This window comes from Cricetulus griseus (assembly GCF_003668045.3).
Source record: "Cricetulus griseus strain 17A/GY chromosome 1 unlocalized genomic scaffold, alternate assembly CriGri-PICRH-1.0 chr1_0, whole genome shotgun sequence".
NCBI classification, from domain to species: domain Eukaryota; kingdom Metazoa; phylum Chordata; class Mammalia; order Rodentia; family Cricetidae; genus Cricetulus; species Cricetulus griseus.
Genome location: NW_023276806.1, coordinates 86,786,357 through 86,805,594, shown reverse-complemented (window position 1 = coordinate 86,805,594; position 19,238 = coordinate 86,786,357). Strand labels below are relative to the sequence as shown.

The 19,238-nt window shown below is 39.7% G+C and overlaps 1 protein-coding gene across 2 annotated transcripts in view; it reads right to left on the bottom strand.

Moving 5' to 3' along the window:
• Veph1 (ventricular zone expressed PH domain containing 1) overlaps positions 1–19,238 on the bottom strand; it is a 197,341-nt gene that overhangs the window by 85,228 nt on the left and 92,875 nt on the right. For both annotated transcript variants that reach the window (XM_035451715.1, XM_035451716.1), the window contains exons 7-8: positions 4,916–5,125; positions 3,665–4,062 (exon numbers count right to left, since the gene is read on the bottom strand). In XM_035451715.1, coding sequence (XP_035307606.1) covers positions 3,665–4,062; positions 4,916–5,125 — 608 coding nt within the window. The remainder of the gene's footprint in view (positions 1–3,664; positions 4,063–4,915; positions 5,126–19,238) is intronic.

Sequence of the window (19,238 nt, the reverse complement as noted above, 5' to 3'; positions counted from 1 at the left end):
CTTGACCAGAATTTTAGCCCAGTAGACTCAATGTGCTTTGTGACCTTGAGTTCAGCATGCTCAAAAAATGTGCCTGTCATCTGTCCTTTAACAATGACCTGAAATTGAGCCTGCTCAGGACTGTGCTTCCATATATGAATAGAGACAGTGCCCCATCCCTAATAAAAGCTCATGCTTCTTCCTCCTACATCCCCCTTTCCTGCTTTAGTCAATACATCTTTCTCCATCCTTTTCTTTCTCAGGGATGCTAGCTCTGGCTTTGCATTCACCAAAATGCAAACTATTTTGCAATAGTCTTGGAAGGGTGTAGGGACCAGTGTTGACAGTACCCTGTCAGTGACCATAATATTGAGTGTGAACTGGGCTACCTGCCAATGTTAAGTTAGGAGGCCTTATTTGTAATCAAGAACTCAAATATTTCTTGATTTTTACAGTAAATTTTAGCTTTCTTTAAGAAAAAAATCTGCTCATGTGGGCTGACTGGAGGAAGAACCATCTTCTAAGGTTAAAAATGAGTTTAAACACTTCAAAGTAAACAAAAGTAACACTGATAGGTGCCTACAAACTCACACATTCTTTGCAGGACTCCAGAGATGGGCCAGATTTTCAAAGATTTAGTTAATATTATCTGTGTATATGCTTTTGGCCTCCAATTATTTTGCTCACATTAATGAAAAACAATGATTCAAACTTTTAAAATATCCTTAGCTGACTGAATCAAGTTTTGCATGAAAACATAATCAACTAGTGATATTAGGTTACATTTGCCTACAGACACACAACTTTCAGTGACTGGTAAGCAGAAATAAGGCCATTAAGAATCATCAGAGACTGGCTCATCCAATAACAAGAACGCTGTGGCTCAAAAATGATCCAACCACAGTAACCTGGGTTTTGACTTTTTTTTTTTCAGAAATGATGATAGGTTTATATAGATTAGCTTTCCCATTGTAGTTGGTCTCCAGTGTCACCCAGGTCAGGGTTAAAAATGCTCTTTGTGACCTTGAGTCATCTCATACTGATTTTTGCAGTTTCAATGAGCCTTCTATTATTTTATCATGATTTATTATTGAAGTATCAGGTTGAAGCACACAAAAATGAGTGTTTTTGTAGATCAAAACCTTTGAGCATCTTGTCTTTTCTGTTTTTCTCATACGACCCAACCTAACATCCATAGAGTTTCTTTAAAGAGCTGTTTTGTTGCTTTTGCCACATAGACTTTGCATAACACTCCAAAATGCTACCTGTTCTTGTTTCCTAGTGATTGTCTCTTTAATTAAATGTTGCAGAAAGTTTTTTTCCGCTTCTTTTCTTCTTTGTCTCTTGATTATTTTGCATATTTGATTCAGAAAGGCTAAATGTTTCTTTAACCCCCAACAACTCACTTGATATTAACGTAATTTCTCAGCCTGAATCTTCACTAAGGTATTTATTTATTTATTTATTTATTTATTATTTATTTATTATGTATACAACATTTTGCTTCCATGTGTATTTGCACACCAGAAGAGGGCACCAGATCTCATAACGGATGGTTGTGAGCCACCATGTGGTTGCTGGGAATTGAACTCAGGACCTCTGGAAGAGCAGTCAGTGCTCTTAACCTCTGAGCCATCTCTCCAGCCCCCCTTCACTAAGTTTTTAAGGAAAGAGATATGATACTGTTGTGCTGGGTGAGTTCATGAAGCAAGTGAACTCATGTCAGCCAGAAGACAGCTGGTGTCTACTGCCTTGCCCAAGTAGTATCAACAGTGTCTCCTGCAATCAGCCCAAGTACTTCATCTGTAGATATATTGTCAGGGAGCCATATAAATATTCCCTTAAACATGTCTCTATACAGGAATCTCCCAGGAAATTACTAAAATATGAATGAATTCCAAATGTCAACTTAAAAAAATACACACTTAGTTCTAGGTTATCTCTGGTTGGAAATTTCACCATCAAAAGTAATTGTGCTTTTTATCATTTTCTTTTTTTAGACAATGGATTCAGTCAGCATTTGGGAAAACAAGCAAACCAACCCCGATCATTTAGTTTCGTCTAAAGGTAATTTTAACTCCTGAAATAATTCTTTATAACTAGATGTTTAAAGTAATTCTGTGACAAATTTGAAGTACACACACACACACACACACACACACACCACACACCCAGAGAGAGAGAGAGAGAGAGAGAGAGAGAGAGAGAGAGAGAGAGAGAGAGAGAGAGAGAGAAAGATTATTCGATTAAGTGAAATGTGTTTAACTATCCCCACAACCTTGTGTACTTCACCATACAGAATATATTTGAATGTAAGCAACACTGCTTTCATTTTTACCACTAGGGAATAAGTCTTTCTTCTGACTGGAAGTAGGAAGCAGGGTAAAAAGTAGAGTATTGGGAAGTGGACCCTCAAGGGATCCCCACCTTTCTGTTGATTCTGTAGGGGGCTGGGCTGCCTGACTTTTTTTCCTGTGCGAAGATGACATTTGACACCTCACTTTACCTCCCAAGAGAAGGTGTCTGTTGTCTGAGGATTGCTGGAGGAAAGCTGTAAGAGCCCAACAGTGCCACCCAAGCCCTGCTGCTCTGGTATAACTGCACTTGTGTCTCTAATGGTCTTTCTTTTCCCAGAGTCAGGGTAAAGACATAAAATGTAAGTGTCGGGAGAATTATTGATTCTTTTAAATAATATTGAAGAGATTAACATAATGCAAAAACTGTGATGATCAAAATGTCCAAATTATAAGTAGAGAAATATGCAATATGCAGTGATTATTTATTTGGACCAAGGATCCTTTGCAGTGTGGCAAGACACTGTGACTGGTCCTGTCATGACTTCAACTTGACTGTCTTTTGTGACACTTTAAACTGTGTTTCTGTGGGTGGTCTAGCCCCTGACAATCTGTCTTTACTTTGTCCTTTGTTGCTCCAGTGTCTCCCATTTTCACTGGCATGTTAGTTGTACTACCTCCTGGCATGGCTTTGCTATAGACTGTCTGTACTCTAGTATCTAGGAAATTAGGGACTGTGCTTGTCACTTAGATCTTGAGCCACTTAGGGGCCAGAGCAGGACACATATCAATAGAATAAGGACAATTTCTCATGGTCAGTGAGATGCATAGCTTCCCTGTTTGATTACATGGCTGGAAGCATTCCCTGGATGCCCTGACCCTAGAGCCTGCTGCAAGGCCACTGTGTTTGCCTTTCGGTACACTAGGAATGGGAAACAAAGCAATACAAAGTTTTACAAAACTCAAGAGACTTGGAAGCATCTAAGAAGACGAAAGTCAACAGATGGGTCAACTTTGCTCAAAGAGAAGAAACAAAGATACTAGAAGATTATTTTCAAATGATCTATTTTGCAAAAGGTCCATAAAAGGGTACGAGTTGTAGGGAGAAAGCATGATTAGAGGTACCACTGACCATGCCAGCTTGGGCGTGGTCAGAGTGATGCGGGAAAAGTTTAGGTAGTTAGGGGCGCTCATGCAGGGTCCCTTCTCTCGCTCCCTGCGGCCTGGTTAAGTGGATCTGCGTGAGTACTATTTCTTAATAAACTATCTGTTACCAATCCAGATCTGGCTCCACATTGCGTTCAGCGTTAACAAGTATTTAGGCATTTTGAGAGTTTTGTCTTTGTCACTGAGATCTGAAATTTCGAGTGTGGGAAGTTCAAAGAGCTTACCTTCAATGGTGCACTGGTCTGGGACTGGGACCTTCTTAGTGATTTCCATGGCATAAGCCTTCACTTTACTGAAGTTTTCTTTTAAATGCAAGTAGAGCTTATCTTGGTATTCAACAGGACTTGTGGCTGTCTCTGGAATTTCTTCCTGGATGTTTTCTTTAACAGTTTTGGGCATATTTTCTGGTTCTCTATGTATAATACTTGGATGTGAGGCTGAGGAATTTCTCAGCTGTGATCCATGGGTATCTATCTTGAGAGGCAACTTGCCAATTCCATGGATAAGTGGGTCTATTTCTGAAAGAGAGATGCTGGCATGTACTCCTGCTCTTTCTTCAGCATCCTCATCTTCTGCTCTCATACCAGTTGTGAGCACAGTATTCAAAGCCAAACTCCTGGACCTATAATGAAGGGTTAGAAGAATTGAGGAAGCTCTCAAACCCTGGCAAGGGAAAAACAGTCTCCCTGGGACAAAACTTTACTTCTTCCAGGGTGAGACACTATTAATAGACCAGATAACAAGAGGACCGCCAAGCTGTGTGACGAATGACACTCTGAAAACATAGGGCCGGGGTTGCAGTTCAGTGGCATAGTGCATGCTTGACATGCATAAGGCTGTGGGTTTTATCCTCAGCCCCCCGCTCCCCAAGAAGAAAGAAGAGACTGCTTAGGTACCTCCAAAAGAAGATGTAAATCAGTTTCATAGCAAAGGAGACTGTAAAATGGTAGACATAGAAATTTTATTCTTTCTTGCTTTTGCCTCTGATTATTCACTAGAGTAAGGGATGCAACTGGCAGCCATTCTCAAAATAAGCATGCTTATTTTCAAAAGGTGTTTGCCTTCTATTTATATTCCCCATGTCAGTGGTTCTCAACTCGTGGGTCTTGATCCTTTTGGGGTCACATATCATATATTTACATCACAATTCACAACAGTAGCAAAATTATAGTTATGAAGTAATAATGAAAATGACTTATGGTTGGGGGTCACCACAACACGAGGGTCACAGCATTAGGAATTAAGGGGTCACAGCATTAGGAAGGCTGAGAACCACTGCCCTAAGTAACCTAAGTAAGGTTTCTTGAATAATGAGAGCACTATGGGTAATATGTAATTAATTAAAGGATAGAACTTTGGGAAGCCATGGGTTAAAAAGAAAACAGCACAACATAAAACACTCCAAAGCACCATGACAACAGAAGCAATAGCAAATATAAGTTCATACTTCAAAATGATTTCTGAAAAAATTATACCTGCTAAATCTAATGTTTCTTTGTTCTTCTTTAGAGACATGGTCTAAGCTGTTTCTCCGGACAGAAGCAGGGGTATTGCTCTCACTATTTATTTTGTCTTCAAAGGCTTGGATTTTAACTTGGAGTTTTTCATGGTCTTCACTTTCAGGCTCCTTGGTCTTGGCTCCTCCCACTTTCTCAGGAACACCAACTTCAGTACTAGTTTTTCTCCTAAAAGAACAGAGACCATGAGCCGCTTGTCATCTATACCTTTGAAACAGAGAGACTTTATTCCACCACCCTTCATCAGGAAATGAAAACTCTGCTGGATAATTTTCTGGCTAGTTGTGTAGAAAACCTTTACTGACTATTTAGACACAGAGTTCTGATATTCCTTCTCTACATGTCATTTTGCCAGAAGGTTAGAAACACTGGTGATCATGCCAACTCTGTATATGAAATGCTTTCCAGGAGCTTGGAGAACAAAGAAGTTTGTGCTTGCACGTATTATGTTCCTCTTTAGAAACTCTAAAAGTATGGCAAAAAGCACACCATACACGTGGCAGCACATGCACATTTGCTGATATATTTGCTGATAGAACTCGTTGTTAGTTTCTGCAAACTCATGGTTTTGTTAATTTTAGGGAAATCATTGTAAGTCCTTCCTTTTCAGAAGGACTTCTGAAAGCATGTCTTCTCAATTTTATTTATGTATTTTATGCATATGTGTGTTCTGTCTTCATGTATGTCTGCATGCCAGAATACGACATCGGATCCATTATAGATGGTTGTGAGCCACCGTGTGGTTGCTAGGAATTTCACTCAGGACCCCTCGAAGAGCAACAAGAACTCTTAAACCCTCAGCCATCTCCCCAGTCCTGTCTTCTCAATTTTAAGATATGGGAGAAAGATTTATTTGCATTTTTATTTATATGGATATGTGCATGTATGTGTGTATGGGTGCCTGTGGAGGCCAGAAAGAAGTACAGGGGGTTTGTGGGAACCTAACTTAAGGCCCTCTAGAAAAGCAGCAAGGGATGTTAATTGCTGAGCCATTTCTCTAAATATATTTTATGAGAGTTTATGAAACACTCTGTGGGTATTAAACTTTTTTTCTTTTAAGTCAGAAGTCAAAATGTGGTATTAATTGAGGCCCTCTGAGAGCCAAGAGTTCCCTAGACAGGATTAAGAGCTGCACACAAGCCATAGAAAAGAACTGCTCTGTGACACTCACTGAGCTGGAAGTGATGACAGTGGGGAAGACAGAATGCACTTCCATCTCTTATCTGCATTCTAATATTCAGATGACCTACGGTTACTTCAATCTTTGAAAACATTTATTTATTTTATGCATATGCATTTGTGCCCCAGTGTCTGTATTTGTAGCACATATGTGCAGGAGCCCAGAACAGTCAGAAGAGGGAACTGGATCCTCTGGAACTGGAGTGACAGGCAGTTGTGAGCCACTATGTAGGTGCTGGGGATTGAGTCTTGGTCCTCTGCAAGAACATTACATTCCTTTAACTACTGAGCCATCTCTCCAGCTTGAGCGACTTTAGTTTGAGTTACTTAACAATAATTATTGATTAAAACATGTTTCTATTAATTAATATACTCACCAGAGTAAAACAAGCTGGTGTTAGTTTCCATACTTCTGATATAAAATATGTATCCTTTTCTCATACAATCTAATTCTCCATCACCAACAGGGTGTCCTACCATTCTATATGCTTCCAATACCAACTGCCTAGAGTCAGCATCAGTCTGCAGCTCTCCATGTTTCGTTATCAGTTTCCAGCCTACAGTCCCATGCCAATAACAGTGAATAACTTGAGAACAAAGTCAGAGGGTTTACACACACACACACCTCTTCCCCAAGGTTCAATAATCACCAAAGGAGACTTTAGGCTCAAGAGAGTCTAAAAGGCTAAGACTTGTAACTATAAATTATCCTTGTAACTATAAATTAACTTGTAACTATAAATTAACCCCAAGAGGCACATATCATATACCTCTGGGGCAGGGTTGCCAGTAAAATACAAAACATCATTTTCAAATAAGAATTTCAGATATCCACCAATTATTTTAAGTGTATTTATTATTAAAATATTGATTACATTAAATATTCATACATATTCTAAAATGAAAGTATTAAGTATTTTTAATGTTTTATGACATGTTTATTTATATATACATGTATTTTATTAGTAGTAGTACTCGTCTATACTTTAGTACATTATTACTAAAATGTATTTCATTATATTAAAATTATTATAGTAAAAGCACCATTATTTTTTATCTGAAATTCAACTAGATATTCTGTACATTTAAAAAATTATACCTGGCTACTTGGCAACACTGCTTTGCTCCCTCATGTCTTCACATGCAGGGCACACATAGCAACCTAGAAGGTTAGTGGAGAAAGAGAACCAGGAATGCCTGGGGTCTGAAGTCAGGCTGCCCACATCCCCTCAGGTCGACCAGATACGCCGTAGGCCTGGGCAGCTTCTACTGACTCATCCCAGTGGAGAGAAGCATAGCATTATCTGTTACATGTGAAGTGCAAAGAGTTACAGAATGTAAGAGTGATAGCAAAAGTCCTCCACTTCTGCAATTTTATATTTTGTCACCTAGCTCAGAGGGAGCACAGCCAGGACTGTGGAAGGGACCAAGTGAGAGTCAGGAATCAATGATAAAAAATCTCTGACAGAAGAAATGGTGTGCAGAAATGAGGCTGATGAGTACTGCTAATGGGCTGAGCTGTGGCCACACAGGCTTTTCATTACACACGACTTCCCTGGTTTGAGGATTTTCAGACTTGGACTACACAGGAGTTAAGGGGGAGTGGTGGTGTTGGGGGTAATGAATAGCCATGACTCTACCAAAGCCTTAAGATGGGTTAAAGAAAACCTTTTGTCACTGGCCACCACTCTACCTGGACATGCCCAATTTCACTAGGGAGCTAGGCAGGTTTTGATTCTAGTAAGTTAGAAGGCCTGGAAAGAGTAGCTAAAATGATTGAGCTTAAAATATCATTCCTTGCTCCTTAACTTCCTCTTTCTTTTAAAATATAAAAAGAGGGAGAGAAAAATGCTTGTTTTCAAAAACAAAGCCCCTTTCCAGATAGACAACCCCTACCCCACCCCCACCTTCTTTCCAAAGCGGAAATACACAAGCCTGAACATGAGTGAGCTGGCAGGCCACTCATCCTATGCGTGTTTTTCTGGGATGGGGGCAAATGGGCTGGTCTCTTGCGGGGGTGGGGGGTGAGGGCTCATTATTTCTTTTCCATTTGTCACTTTTAACTCCAGATGTAATTTACAGGCTGTTCTGCCAGCGTTCTGTAGTCCCTTAAATATTAACTTGGCCTTAACTCAACAAGCCACATTACAGAGGCTAGGATGATTCTGTCTGATCGGTTTCTGGTCTCTGCTGCCAAAGTAAAGTCTTTAGAAGTATGTCTAGGGATGCCCTGGGGAGGCCTAATTGCCTCTCTCTTGTGTGCACTGGGACTCTTCTAAGAAACAAATTGGCCCTTGGGCAGCTTGCTGTGCTCCCTCTATGCTGGGTGAAGAGACCATAAGCTGATGTGGGTAGAGAGATAGGCAAGCTCTGTTCCTGGCCCCTTAAATCAAAGAAAAATATTAGTTCATGTTTGATGATCTTGGCTTTCGATCCCATGGCCAAGTTAAGCTTGAAAGAGAGGAAGGAGAACCCAATGGGCTAAATCCACACCAGAATCCTAAATTCTGGGGATGTTATTTGTTTTTTTTTTTAACTTTTTATTTTTTTTACTCTTCAGCAATTTCTTGGGTCATCATCAGTCATCAAAGGATAACAGAAATGATCCCCTTGCCCATCCCCTCGTCCCATTATCTGTTTAGGGACTTCAGTGCCTAAGGCTGCTAGAGTAGGAAAACATAGAGGTGCAGCTGGGTCCTGGGAGCGTCATCTTTTGAGCTATTCTGTGGGCAGAAGTAGAGCCATGCAAAGGTCCAGTTATGTGAGGATCAGAATGCAGTCAAGTCCACTGTATAGTTACACCAAAAAGAAATGCTGCCACAGCTGATCTCCTTTATTAGATCTTTAAAAGGAATTTCAGGAGAAGACAGAAACATGGAATGATCGAAGCCTTATTTGGGAATGGCCTAGGGTGTGCCTCCAATTTCCCACTTCCTAATTAATCATCTGCTAAGCCTCTTTCTGACTCCAAGGCACATTTTATTAAATAAAAAGAGGATTAATGACTTTGTGTCACTAGGCAGTTGAAAGTGTTATATAAAATGGTGGATTGAACAGTGTAACCCTTATAGCTTGAAAAATTCTAGTGGTTAGACCCTAGGTGCTACTGTCCATTTTGAACTTTGACACTGAGAGATGGCCTGAGCTGGTGGTGCTACACTTTGAAGGCAATGTCTTCTTAAAGGCAGGGAAGGCTGTGAAATCCCTCCTTCGATGCAACATGCTAAAGCATCTACATGGGAGGAGAGCAAGACTCCTGGTGTGTGAGCATGCAAGAACTAGCATAAAGAAATAGTGGATTTGTAAAACCTCTGAACTTCAAGGAGTTCTGAAGACCTGGCTGGATGCACAAACCTGTAATCCCAGCACTAAGGAGGCTCAGAATAGAAAGTTCCAGGCCAACCTGGACTAGAGATTGGGGATTCAGGGAGAGTATTAATTCTGAACAATTGTAGACATTGAGAATTCCTTGTAATCAGAAGAAAAATATTAAGCTCTAATACAAAGAAATGTTCTCCTTAACACAGACGCTCAGTTGTATACATTCTTAGCCCTTTGGTCAATCAGGGAGAAAGAGGAAAGTAAGGGATCCAGAAAAAGTGCAACTCCTTGGCATTCCCGGGAATTAGGGTAACCTCCAGTGACCCACTGGAGCCTATTCTGACACTTGCTCTGGAGACCAGGCTGGCCTTGAACTCACAGAGATGCATCTGCCTCTGCCTCCAGAGTGCTGGGATTTAAGGATTTAATGCACCACCAACGCCCGGCCCTAAATAGGAGTATTATTAAGAACTGGTTTTGTCACAGCTGTAACCTGTCTCCCATGGCTGAAAGTGTGTATGTGTGTGACCTTTTACCAGTAAGTTGTTTTTTTTCTTGGGATCCCAGAGGAAAGCCTATGGAGTAGATTGTTGGATACTAAGGAGCACTCTCAGATTGGAGTAGGTAGCCTCTCTGCTGCTCTATCGAAGCACTTTCCAAATTCCTTGTGGCGAACAACTGTTTACTGTTTTTATTTTCACAAACCAAGGACCGATATTTGTGTAGGTTAGTATAATACAGTACCAGAGAAATGCAACAGATAAACAAAGTATGCAGTGTCTATTGGCCATGAGCCTGGCTGCTGCAGTAATGCCATGTTGCTGCAAATGCTCCAATTTCTGTTTGCAGTTTCCGTAATAACTTTGCTGTGGTCTGATAAAAAAGAGTTTGCAAGTGAGCACTTATCTGCAAGCCATTCTCCCAGCAGCTTTGAGTATTTTAAAATCACCTATGCTAACTCTCACCTGGCACAGAATATGAACACTACTAGCTAACATGTACAGTGGGCTTTTTATCCATAGGCAACTGATGCTCTAAATGCAGGATATCTGTGACCTTTTATCTTCAGTTTTGCTTTACAAGGGTTCAGTTCCCTGTTATATCAAATGGAAAATTCCAGAAACAAACAAATCAATGAATGTTAAATTGGGCATCATTCTGAGTATTGTGTTGAATTTTTATACCATCTTGTTCTGTTTCAGCCAGAACAAGTATTTTGTCCAGAAAATCCATGACTACATAGTATAATCTATAGTACTCCATTCATTATCATATCAATTTGTGTACTATTAAAATGCTGTATTTAAGTAACACTCTTTTTCTTAATAGGGGCTCTAAAGCACAAGAATAACTATTTCATCAATTTGAACTAGCCAGAGCTGTGTTAGTGATTTGTGGTCACTGTAATGTACTTTCTTTATTGAAAAGGGAAAGTAAGTACAATAAGATGTTGTGAGAAGATGAAAAAAAAAACCTTAAATACTATATTGTCATAATTGTTCTATTTTATTAATAGTTATTTAGCATTATTAATCACTTACAGTAGCTAATTACTAAAATAAATTTTATTATAGCTATGCATGCATTAGGAAACTCATAGTATATATAGGACTTGGTACTATCTTGGATTTTAGGCTAGGGTGAGGGTCTTAGAACATACCCAGCACCATTAGCAGGGCAATCCACTGTACAGGAATTTCTTCTTACACAAAATAGTGAGGGAGAGTCTATTAGTGGTTCCATTCAGGAGGAAGAAGTTCAGAGATATAAAGAGACTTCCTGAAGGTTAGCTACTTAGTTAACTCAAAACTGAACAGAAGTGTGAGACTTGTGATGGCATGGTAACTAAGAATGATCAAATTCTAGTATCTCTAAGCCATATGCTCCAGGAGCCAGATACTAGAACAGAATGCTATATAGTCACTGAGAAACCATCTGATTGAAACTGATTGAGAAGATAAGTGTTTGCCTTCTTTTAGCCCCAACTGAAATGATGTTCAAGAGTCAGAAAACACCACACAAATGATAACTTTAAAATTCAAACATGATAGATGGAGCAGAGGAACAAGGACCATTTCCCGAAGTGAAATATTAAGCAGCTAGGAAATGAGGGTCTTTGAGACCCTACAGAACTGCCAGCACCTCAGATGGGTAGAAGGCAAGTCTCCGTTACATCTCCCACAAGTGCCCTTTCACTTCTCCAGGCTAGAACTTGGATATTCTCTTCCTTGTTTAAAACAGAATACCAGGCCATAGGTGCTCCACAAAAGCCTATGCTTTTGTGTGTCCTGTGATTTGAATATTGTGGCCCTGGGTCTCCTGGCAAAGTTGCAGTTGTGTCACTCACACTTCAGGCAGGGCCACCACCATTCCCATCTCCCCTTGTGCACACCCTGCAGAGCCAGCCCTGTTGGAGTCTCACACTGGTTGGCCTTGCTCCATTGTCTCCAAGTGGTGTCTCCCTCCTATGTCTCTTGCTAATAAATGAATTCCTGAAATACCTTACAGACCTTCCCTTAGCCCTAAGTACTGGATAAGGAAGGACGACCAATGAAGTAAATGAACAACAGATGGAACATAAATGGTACCACATGTTAGCTTCAACCTCTTTGGGAAGAAGCAGGGCAAAACCTAAAGTGATTATTTCATAGGTATGGAGGGGTCACAGCAGCCACACCACTACCACAAAAGGCCTTTAGGATTTTCTTTTGATACAGGATACCTCTAGATGGAAACGATGCGATGCACTCTTTTCTCATTGAAACACCAGTTCCATCTCTAGGTGCTACCTTATAGTGGGGTAAAAGCACCTTCTACTTTTCCTCTGTAGGGGCAATACTATCCAGAATGTCACATGGTTTTAATTATGTCCTGAAACTACTTGTGGCAACTCCTTGAGCCGACAATTGGTCTCAAAGAATCAGTTTTTCTCTTTGTGTAAACATGTCTTGCCTTTTAAAATAATGCGAGTTTTTCTCTCTCTTTTTAAATAATCACTTTAGAGAATATCTTTCTTCTGAACACTAGTGATCTAGTTTGGAGGTAAGTAGGACACAGAGAGATCCTAGTGACTCTGGAGCAGGAGAGCTGGAGAAGGATGCCTGCTATAGAAGTTCAGAGGAAAGAGGGATCATGGGAAAGTATGGCTGGCAAGACCTCACAGAGAAGCGGTACCAAACTGTAGTTGTAGGGAATGGCAGTCTCTCATAGGAAGAGAGGTGATGTGGGATTATGTTCTTGTTCACTGTAAATATTTGCCACTCATATTAGTTTAATAAAATGCTGATTTTCCAATATCCAAGCAGGAAGTATAGGCAGGGCTGCCAGACTAGAAGAATTCTGGGAAGAGGAAAGGCAGAGACACAGTCGCCAGCCAAACACAGAGGAAGTAAGATGAGAATGCCATACTGAGAAAAGGTACCAAGCCACTTGGCTAAACATAGATAAGAATTATAGGTTAATTTAAGTTGTAAGAGTTTGTTAGCAATAAAGCTGATCAATAGGCCCAACAGTTTATAGTTAATATGAGCTTCTGTGTGTTTATTTGGAACTGAACAGCTTCAGGACCAGGAGGGACAGAAACTTCCATCTACAGAAAGGAATGAAGAGGGTATTCTAGAATGTGATGGAAAAAGTATGCAGAATTGATCTGAATTTTGGTAGGAATATGCAGAAGACACCTGGGACAATTCCTTTAAATTATATAAGTGCTGAGTATATCGTCGTAACTCTTATCCACACTAAAATTTGAGATGAGACCAAAGGAAGGAACAATCGAAGTTTCATGAATCATTGCCCAGTATTTATGCAGAAATTACTGAAGGCCTATAAGGGGAGTGGAGGGTGAGTAGAGGATGAACTTTGTGCTAGGTTATTAATTTATATTTATCTTTTGTTTATATGTATGTATATGAACCCAAGTGAGTTTACATGTACATGTGCAAGAAGGAGTCCATGGATAACAGAAGAAGGGATTGAGGACCCTGGAACTGGATATACAGAAGGTTGTGTGCTGCCACATGACTGCTGGGAACTGAACCCAGGTCCTCTAAGAGAGCAATGAGTGCTCATTTTTTCAGATTTTTTATTTGAATTAGAAACAAGATTGTTTTACATGTCAATCCCAGTTCCCTTCTCCCTCCCATCTTCCCCTACAAGGCCCCCAACTAAAACCCTACCTATCACATATCCTTTCTTCTATTTGTGCCCGGACTCAACCTTTCTGCCCCCTCATAACCTCTGCATCCTTCGTCTTCTTCCCTTCTCATTCTCCTACCTCCCTCGCCCCTCTTCCCATGCTCTCAATTTGCTCAGGGGATCTTGACCCTTTCCCCTTCTCCAGGGGACAAAATTTGTCTCTCTTAGGGTCCTCCTTGTTTACTAGTTTCCCTGGCAGTGTGGATTGTAGGCTGGTAACCCTATACTCTATGTCTAAAATCCACATATGAGTTAGTACATATCATGTTTGTCTTTTTGTGATTGGGTTACCTTGTTCAGAATGGTTTCTTCTAGTTCCATTCATTTTCCTGCAAATTTCAAGATTCCATTTTTTTCCCACTGAGTAGTACTCCATTGTATAAATGTACCACATTGTCTCTATCCATTCTTGGGTTGAGGGGCAACTGGGCTGCTTTCAGTTTCTGGCTATTACAAATAGCGCTGCTACGAACATCGTTGAAAAGATGTCCTTGTTGTATGGATGTGCTTGTTTTGGGTATATGCCTAAGAGTGGAATTGCTAGATCTTGTGGTAGACTCATTCCCATTTTCTTGAGGAGTTGCCATACTGATTTCCAAAGTGGCTGTACAAGTTGGCACTCCCACCAGCAGTAGAGAAGTGTTCCCCTTTCTCCACATCCTCTCCAGCATAAATTGTCATTGGAGTTTTGATTTTGGCCATTCTGACAGGAGTAAGATGGTATCTCGGAGTTGTTTTGATTTGCATTTCCCTGATGGCTAAGGATATTGAACACTTTCTTATGTGTCTTTCAGCAATTTTAGATTCCTCTATTGAGAATTGTCTATTTAGTTCTGTAGCCCACTTTTTAATTGGATTTTTTGGTGTTTTGGAGACTAGCTTCTTGAATTCTTTTTATATTCTGGAGATCAGCCCTTTGTCAGATGTGGGGTTGGTGAGTATCTTTTCCCAGTCTGTGGGCTGCCATTTTGTCTTGCTGACTGTGTCCTTTGCCTTACAGAAGCTTCTCAGTTTCAGGAGAAGTTTTATCAATTGTTGATCTCAGTGTCTGTGCTACTGGTGTAATGCTCAGGAAGCAGTCTTCTGTACCAGTTAATTCAAGGGTATTTCCCAATTTGTCTTCTAATAGGGTTAGTGTGGCTGGATTTATGTTGAGGTCTTTGATCCATTTGGACTTAAGTTTTGTGTATGGCGATAGGCTTGGGCCTATCTGTAGTCTTCTACATGTACACATCCAGTTATGCCAGCACCATTTGTTGAAGATATTCTCTTTGTTCCATCATGTAAATTTGGATTGTTTGTCAAAAATCATGTGTTCGTAGGTGTGTGGGTTAATATCAGGGTTTTCAGCTCTATTCCATTGGTCTACCTGTGTATTTTTGTACGAATGCCAAGCTGTTTTCAGGACTATAGCTCTATAATAGAGCTTGAAATCAGGGATGGTGATGCCTCCAGAAGTTCCTTTGTTGTACAGGGTTGTTTTGGCTATCCTGGGTCTTTTGTTTCTCCATATAAAGTTGAGAATTGTTCTTTCAAGGTCTGTGAAGAATTGTGTTGGGATTTTGATGGGGATTGCATTGAATCTGTAGATTGCTTTTGGCAAGATTGCCATTTTTACTATGTTGATCCTACCTATCCAAGAGCATGGGAGATCTTTCCATTTTCTGGTATCTTCTTTAATTTCTTTAGAGACTCAAAATTCTTATGATACAGGTCTTTCACTCTTTTGGTTAGTGTTATCCCAAGGTATTTTATGTTGTTTGTGGCAATTATAAAGCATGATGTTTCTCTGAATTCTTTCTCCACCAAGGTGTCATCGGTATATAGTAGGGCTACAGATTTTTTTTTTTAGTTAATCTTGTATCCTGCCACTTTGCTGAAGGTGTTTATCAGCTGTAGGAGTTCCCTGTAGAGTTTTTTGGGTCACTTATGTAGACTATCATATTGTCTGCAAATAGTGAGAATTTGACTTCTTCCTTTCTGATTTGTATTCCCTTGATCTCCTTTTGTTGTCTTATTGCTCTAGCTAGAACTTCAAGGACAATATTGAAGAGGTATGGAGAGAGTGGACAGCCTTGACTTGCCCCCAATTTTAGAGGAATTGCATTGAGTTTCTCTCCATTTAATTTGATGTTGGCTGTTGGCTTGCTGTATATTGCTTTTATTATGTTGAGGTATGTTCCTGTCATCCAAGATTTCTCTAAGACCTTTATCATGAAGGGGTGTTGGATTTTGTAAAAGGCTTTTTTGGCATCTAGAGAGATGTTCATGTGTGTGTGTGTGTGTGTGTGTGTGTGTGTGTGTGTGTGTGTGTGTGTGTTTTCTCAGTCTGTTTATATGGAGGATTACATTGATGGATTTTCATACGTTGAACCATCCTTGCATCCCTGGGATGAAGCCTACTTGATCATGGTGGATGATTTCTCTGATGTGTTCTTGGATTAGATTTGCCAGTATTTTATTGAGAATTTTCGCATCAATGTTCATGAGGGATATTGGTCTGTAGTTCGCTTTCTTAGTTTGTGTCTTTGTGTGGCTTGGGTATCAAGGTTATTGAGGCCTCATAAAAAGAGTTTAGCAATGACCCTTCTGCTTCTATTGTGTGGAATACTTTGAGGGGATTTGGTATAAGCTGTACCTTGAATTTCTGGTAGAATTCTGCACTGAAGCCATTTGGCCCTGGGCTTTTTTGGTTGGGAGACTTCTGATGACTGCTTCTATTTCATTAGGGGTTATATGTCTATTTAATTTGCTTTTCTGTTCTTGATTTAATTTTGGTAAGTGAAATCTATCCAGAAAATTGTCCATTTCCTTTAGATTTTCAAATTTTGAGGAATATAGGTTTTCCTGATGATTCTCTGGATTTCCTTTGTGTCTGTTGTTATGTCCACCTTTTCATTCCTGATTTTATTAATTTGCATGTTCGCTCTCTGCTGTTTGGTAGGTTTGGATAAAGGTTTGTCTATCCCATTGATTTTCTTGAGGAACCAACTCTTCATTATATTGATTCTTTGTGTTGTTCTCCTAGTTTCCATTTTATTGATTTCAGCCCTCAATTTGATTATTTCCTGTTGTCTACTCCTCCAGGGTGTATTGGCTTCTTTGTGTTCTAAAGCTTTCAGTTGTGCTGTTAATTCTCTAGTATGATTATGCTCCAGTTTCTTCATGTGGGCATTTAGCGCTATGAACTTTCCTCTTAGCACTGCTTTCAAAGTGGCCCATAGGTTTGGATATGTTGTGTCTGCATTCTCATTGAATTCTAGGAAATCTTTAATTTCTTTTTTTATTTCTTCTTGGACACAGGAATTGTGCAATTGGTTGTTACTTTATTTCCATGAGTTTGTAGGTTTTCTGTAATTCGTGATGTTGTTGAACTCTAATTTTAAAGCATGGTGGTCTGATAAGATACAGGGGGTTATTTCATTTTTTTTGTACCTGTTGAGGTTTGCTATGTTGCCAAGTATGGTCAATTTTAGAGAATGTTCCATGTGGTGCTGAGAAGAAGGCAAATTGTTTTGTATTTGGATTGCATGTTCTATAGATATCTGTTAAGTCCAATTGGGCGATAACTTCAATTAGTTCCTTTGTTTCTTTGTTAAGTTTCTGTCTGGTGTTCCTGTCCAGTGGTGAGAGTGGGGTGTTGAAATCTCCCACTATAAGTGTGTGCAGTTTTATGTGTGATTTGAGTTTTAGTAATGTTTCTTTTACAAACGTGGATGCCTTTGTATTTGGGGCATAAATGTTCAGAATTGAGACTTCATCCTGATAGATTTCTCCTGTGATGAGTAGGAAGTGACCTCCTTCATCTCTTTTAATTGATTTTAGTTTAAAGTCCAATTTGTTGGATATTAGGATTGCTTCCCCCCACTTGTTTCTTGGGTCCATTTGATTGGAAAATCTTTCCCCAACCTTTAATTCTTAGGTACCCTCTGTCTTTGAAGTTGAGGTGTGTTTCTTGTATGCAGCAGAAGGATGAATTCTGTCTTCTTATCCATTCTGTTAATCTGTGTCTTTTTATAGGCGAGTTAAGACCATTAATGTTATGGATAGTAATGACCTTTGATTGTTCATTCTTGTTTGTTTTTGATTTGGTGATGGTGGCAAAATTATGTGTGGGATTCTATCCCTTCTTCCTTTTGGCTGTTGGTAAAACAGGATTACCTATTGCCTATATTTTTCTGGTTGTAGTTAACTTCCTTGGGTTTGCAGTTTTCCTTCCAGAACTTTCTGTAGGGCTGGATTGGTGGATATGTATTGTTTGAATCTGGTTTTGTCATGGAATATCTTGTTTTCTCCATCCAAATTGATTGAAAGCTTTGCTGGGTATAGTAGTCTGGGCTGGCATCCATGGTCTCTTAGTGTAGGTAGAATATCTATCCAGGACCTTCTGGCTTTCAGAGTTTCCATGGAAAAGTCAGGTGTAATTCTGATAGGTTTGCCTTTATAAGTTACTTGACCTTTTTCCTTTGCTGCTCTTAATATTTTCTCTTTGTTCTGTATGTTTGGTGTTTTGATTATTATGTGGTGAGGAGACCTTTTTGGCTCATCTATTTGGTATTCTGTAGGCTTCTTGTATTTTCTTTGGCATGTCTTTCTTTAAGTTGGGAAAGTTTTCTGCTATGATTTTGTTGAAAATGTTTTCTTCTCCTTTGAAATGGATTTTTTCACCATCTATACCTATTATTCTTAGGTTTGGTCTTTTCATGGTATCCCATATTTCCTGGATATTTTGTGATAGGGATTTGTTCTACTTAAGATTTTCCTTGGTTGATGATTCTGTTTCTGCTAGTGTGTCTTCAACTCCTGAGATTCTCTCTTCCATATCTTGTATTCTGTTGGTTATGCTTACATCTGTAGTTCCTGATCGTTTACCCAGCTTTTCTATTTCCAGCATTCTTTCAGATTGTGCTTTCTTTACTGTCTCTATTTCAGTTTTTAGGTCTTGAACTGTTTCCTTGAGAGATTTATTGATATCTTTTATTTTTTGTTTGTTTTTTTCTTCCATTTCTTTAAGGTGTTTTCTCACGTCCTCTTTGAGGTCCTATCATTTTCATGAAGATGTTTTTAAGGTCATTCTCTTCTTCTTTATCTGCATCGTGATGTTCAGGTCTTGCTGTTGTATGGTTCCTAGTCTCTGGTGGTGTCATGTTGGGTTTTCTGTTGTTGAATGTTCTTTTACATTGACCTCATCCTTTCTTCTGGTGGGTGTAGCAGGAGTCTGTTCCTCTCCTGTTGGGTATGGGACCAAGGTTCCCTTCTGGTAGATGCAAACAGTTCCAATACTCTGATGTGTGTCCTCTTTTTTGGATGGAGGCGGCACTGCCACTGGGGCCTTGTCAGTGTCCGGGTGTGTCGGGTCCTGATGCTGATCTCGGATCTGGCGAGCAAACCCTTGGCGTCAGATGCTTCCAAGCTGGACCGATTACCCAGATGCAATAAGTACTCTTAACCACATCCCTCCAGTTCCATTTTCTTCTAGGGGAAGTTATTATGTTATGCTTTAATATAAAGTCTCTACAATTCTGATGCACATTAAGATATTTTCTTGTGAAGATTAAATAAAATGGGACTGGAGAGAGGACTT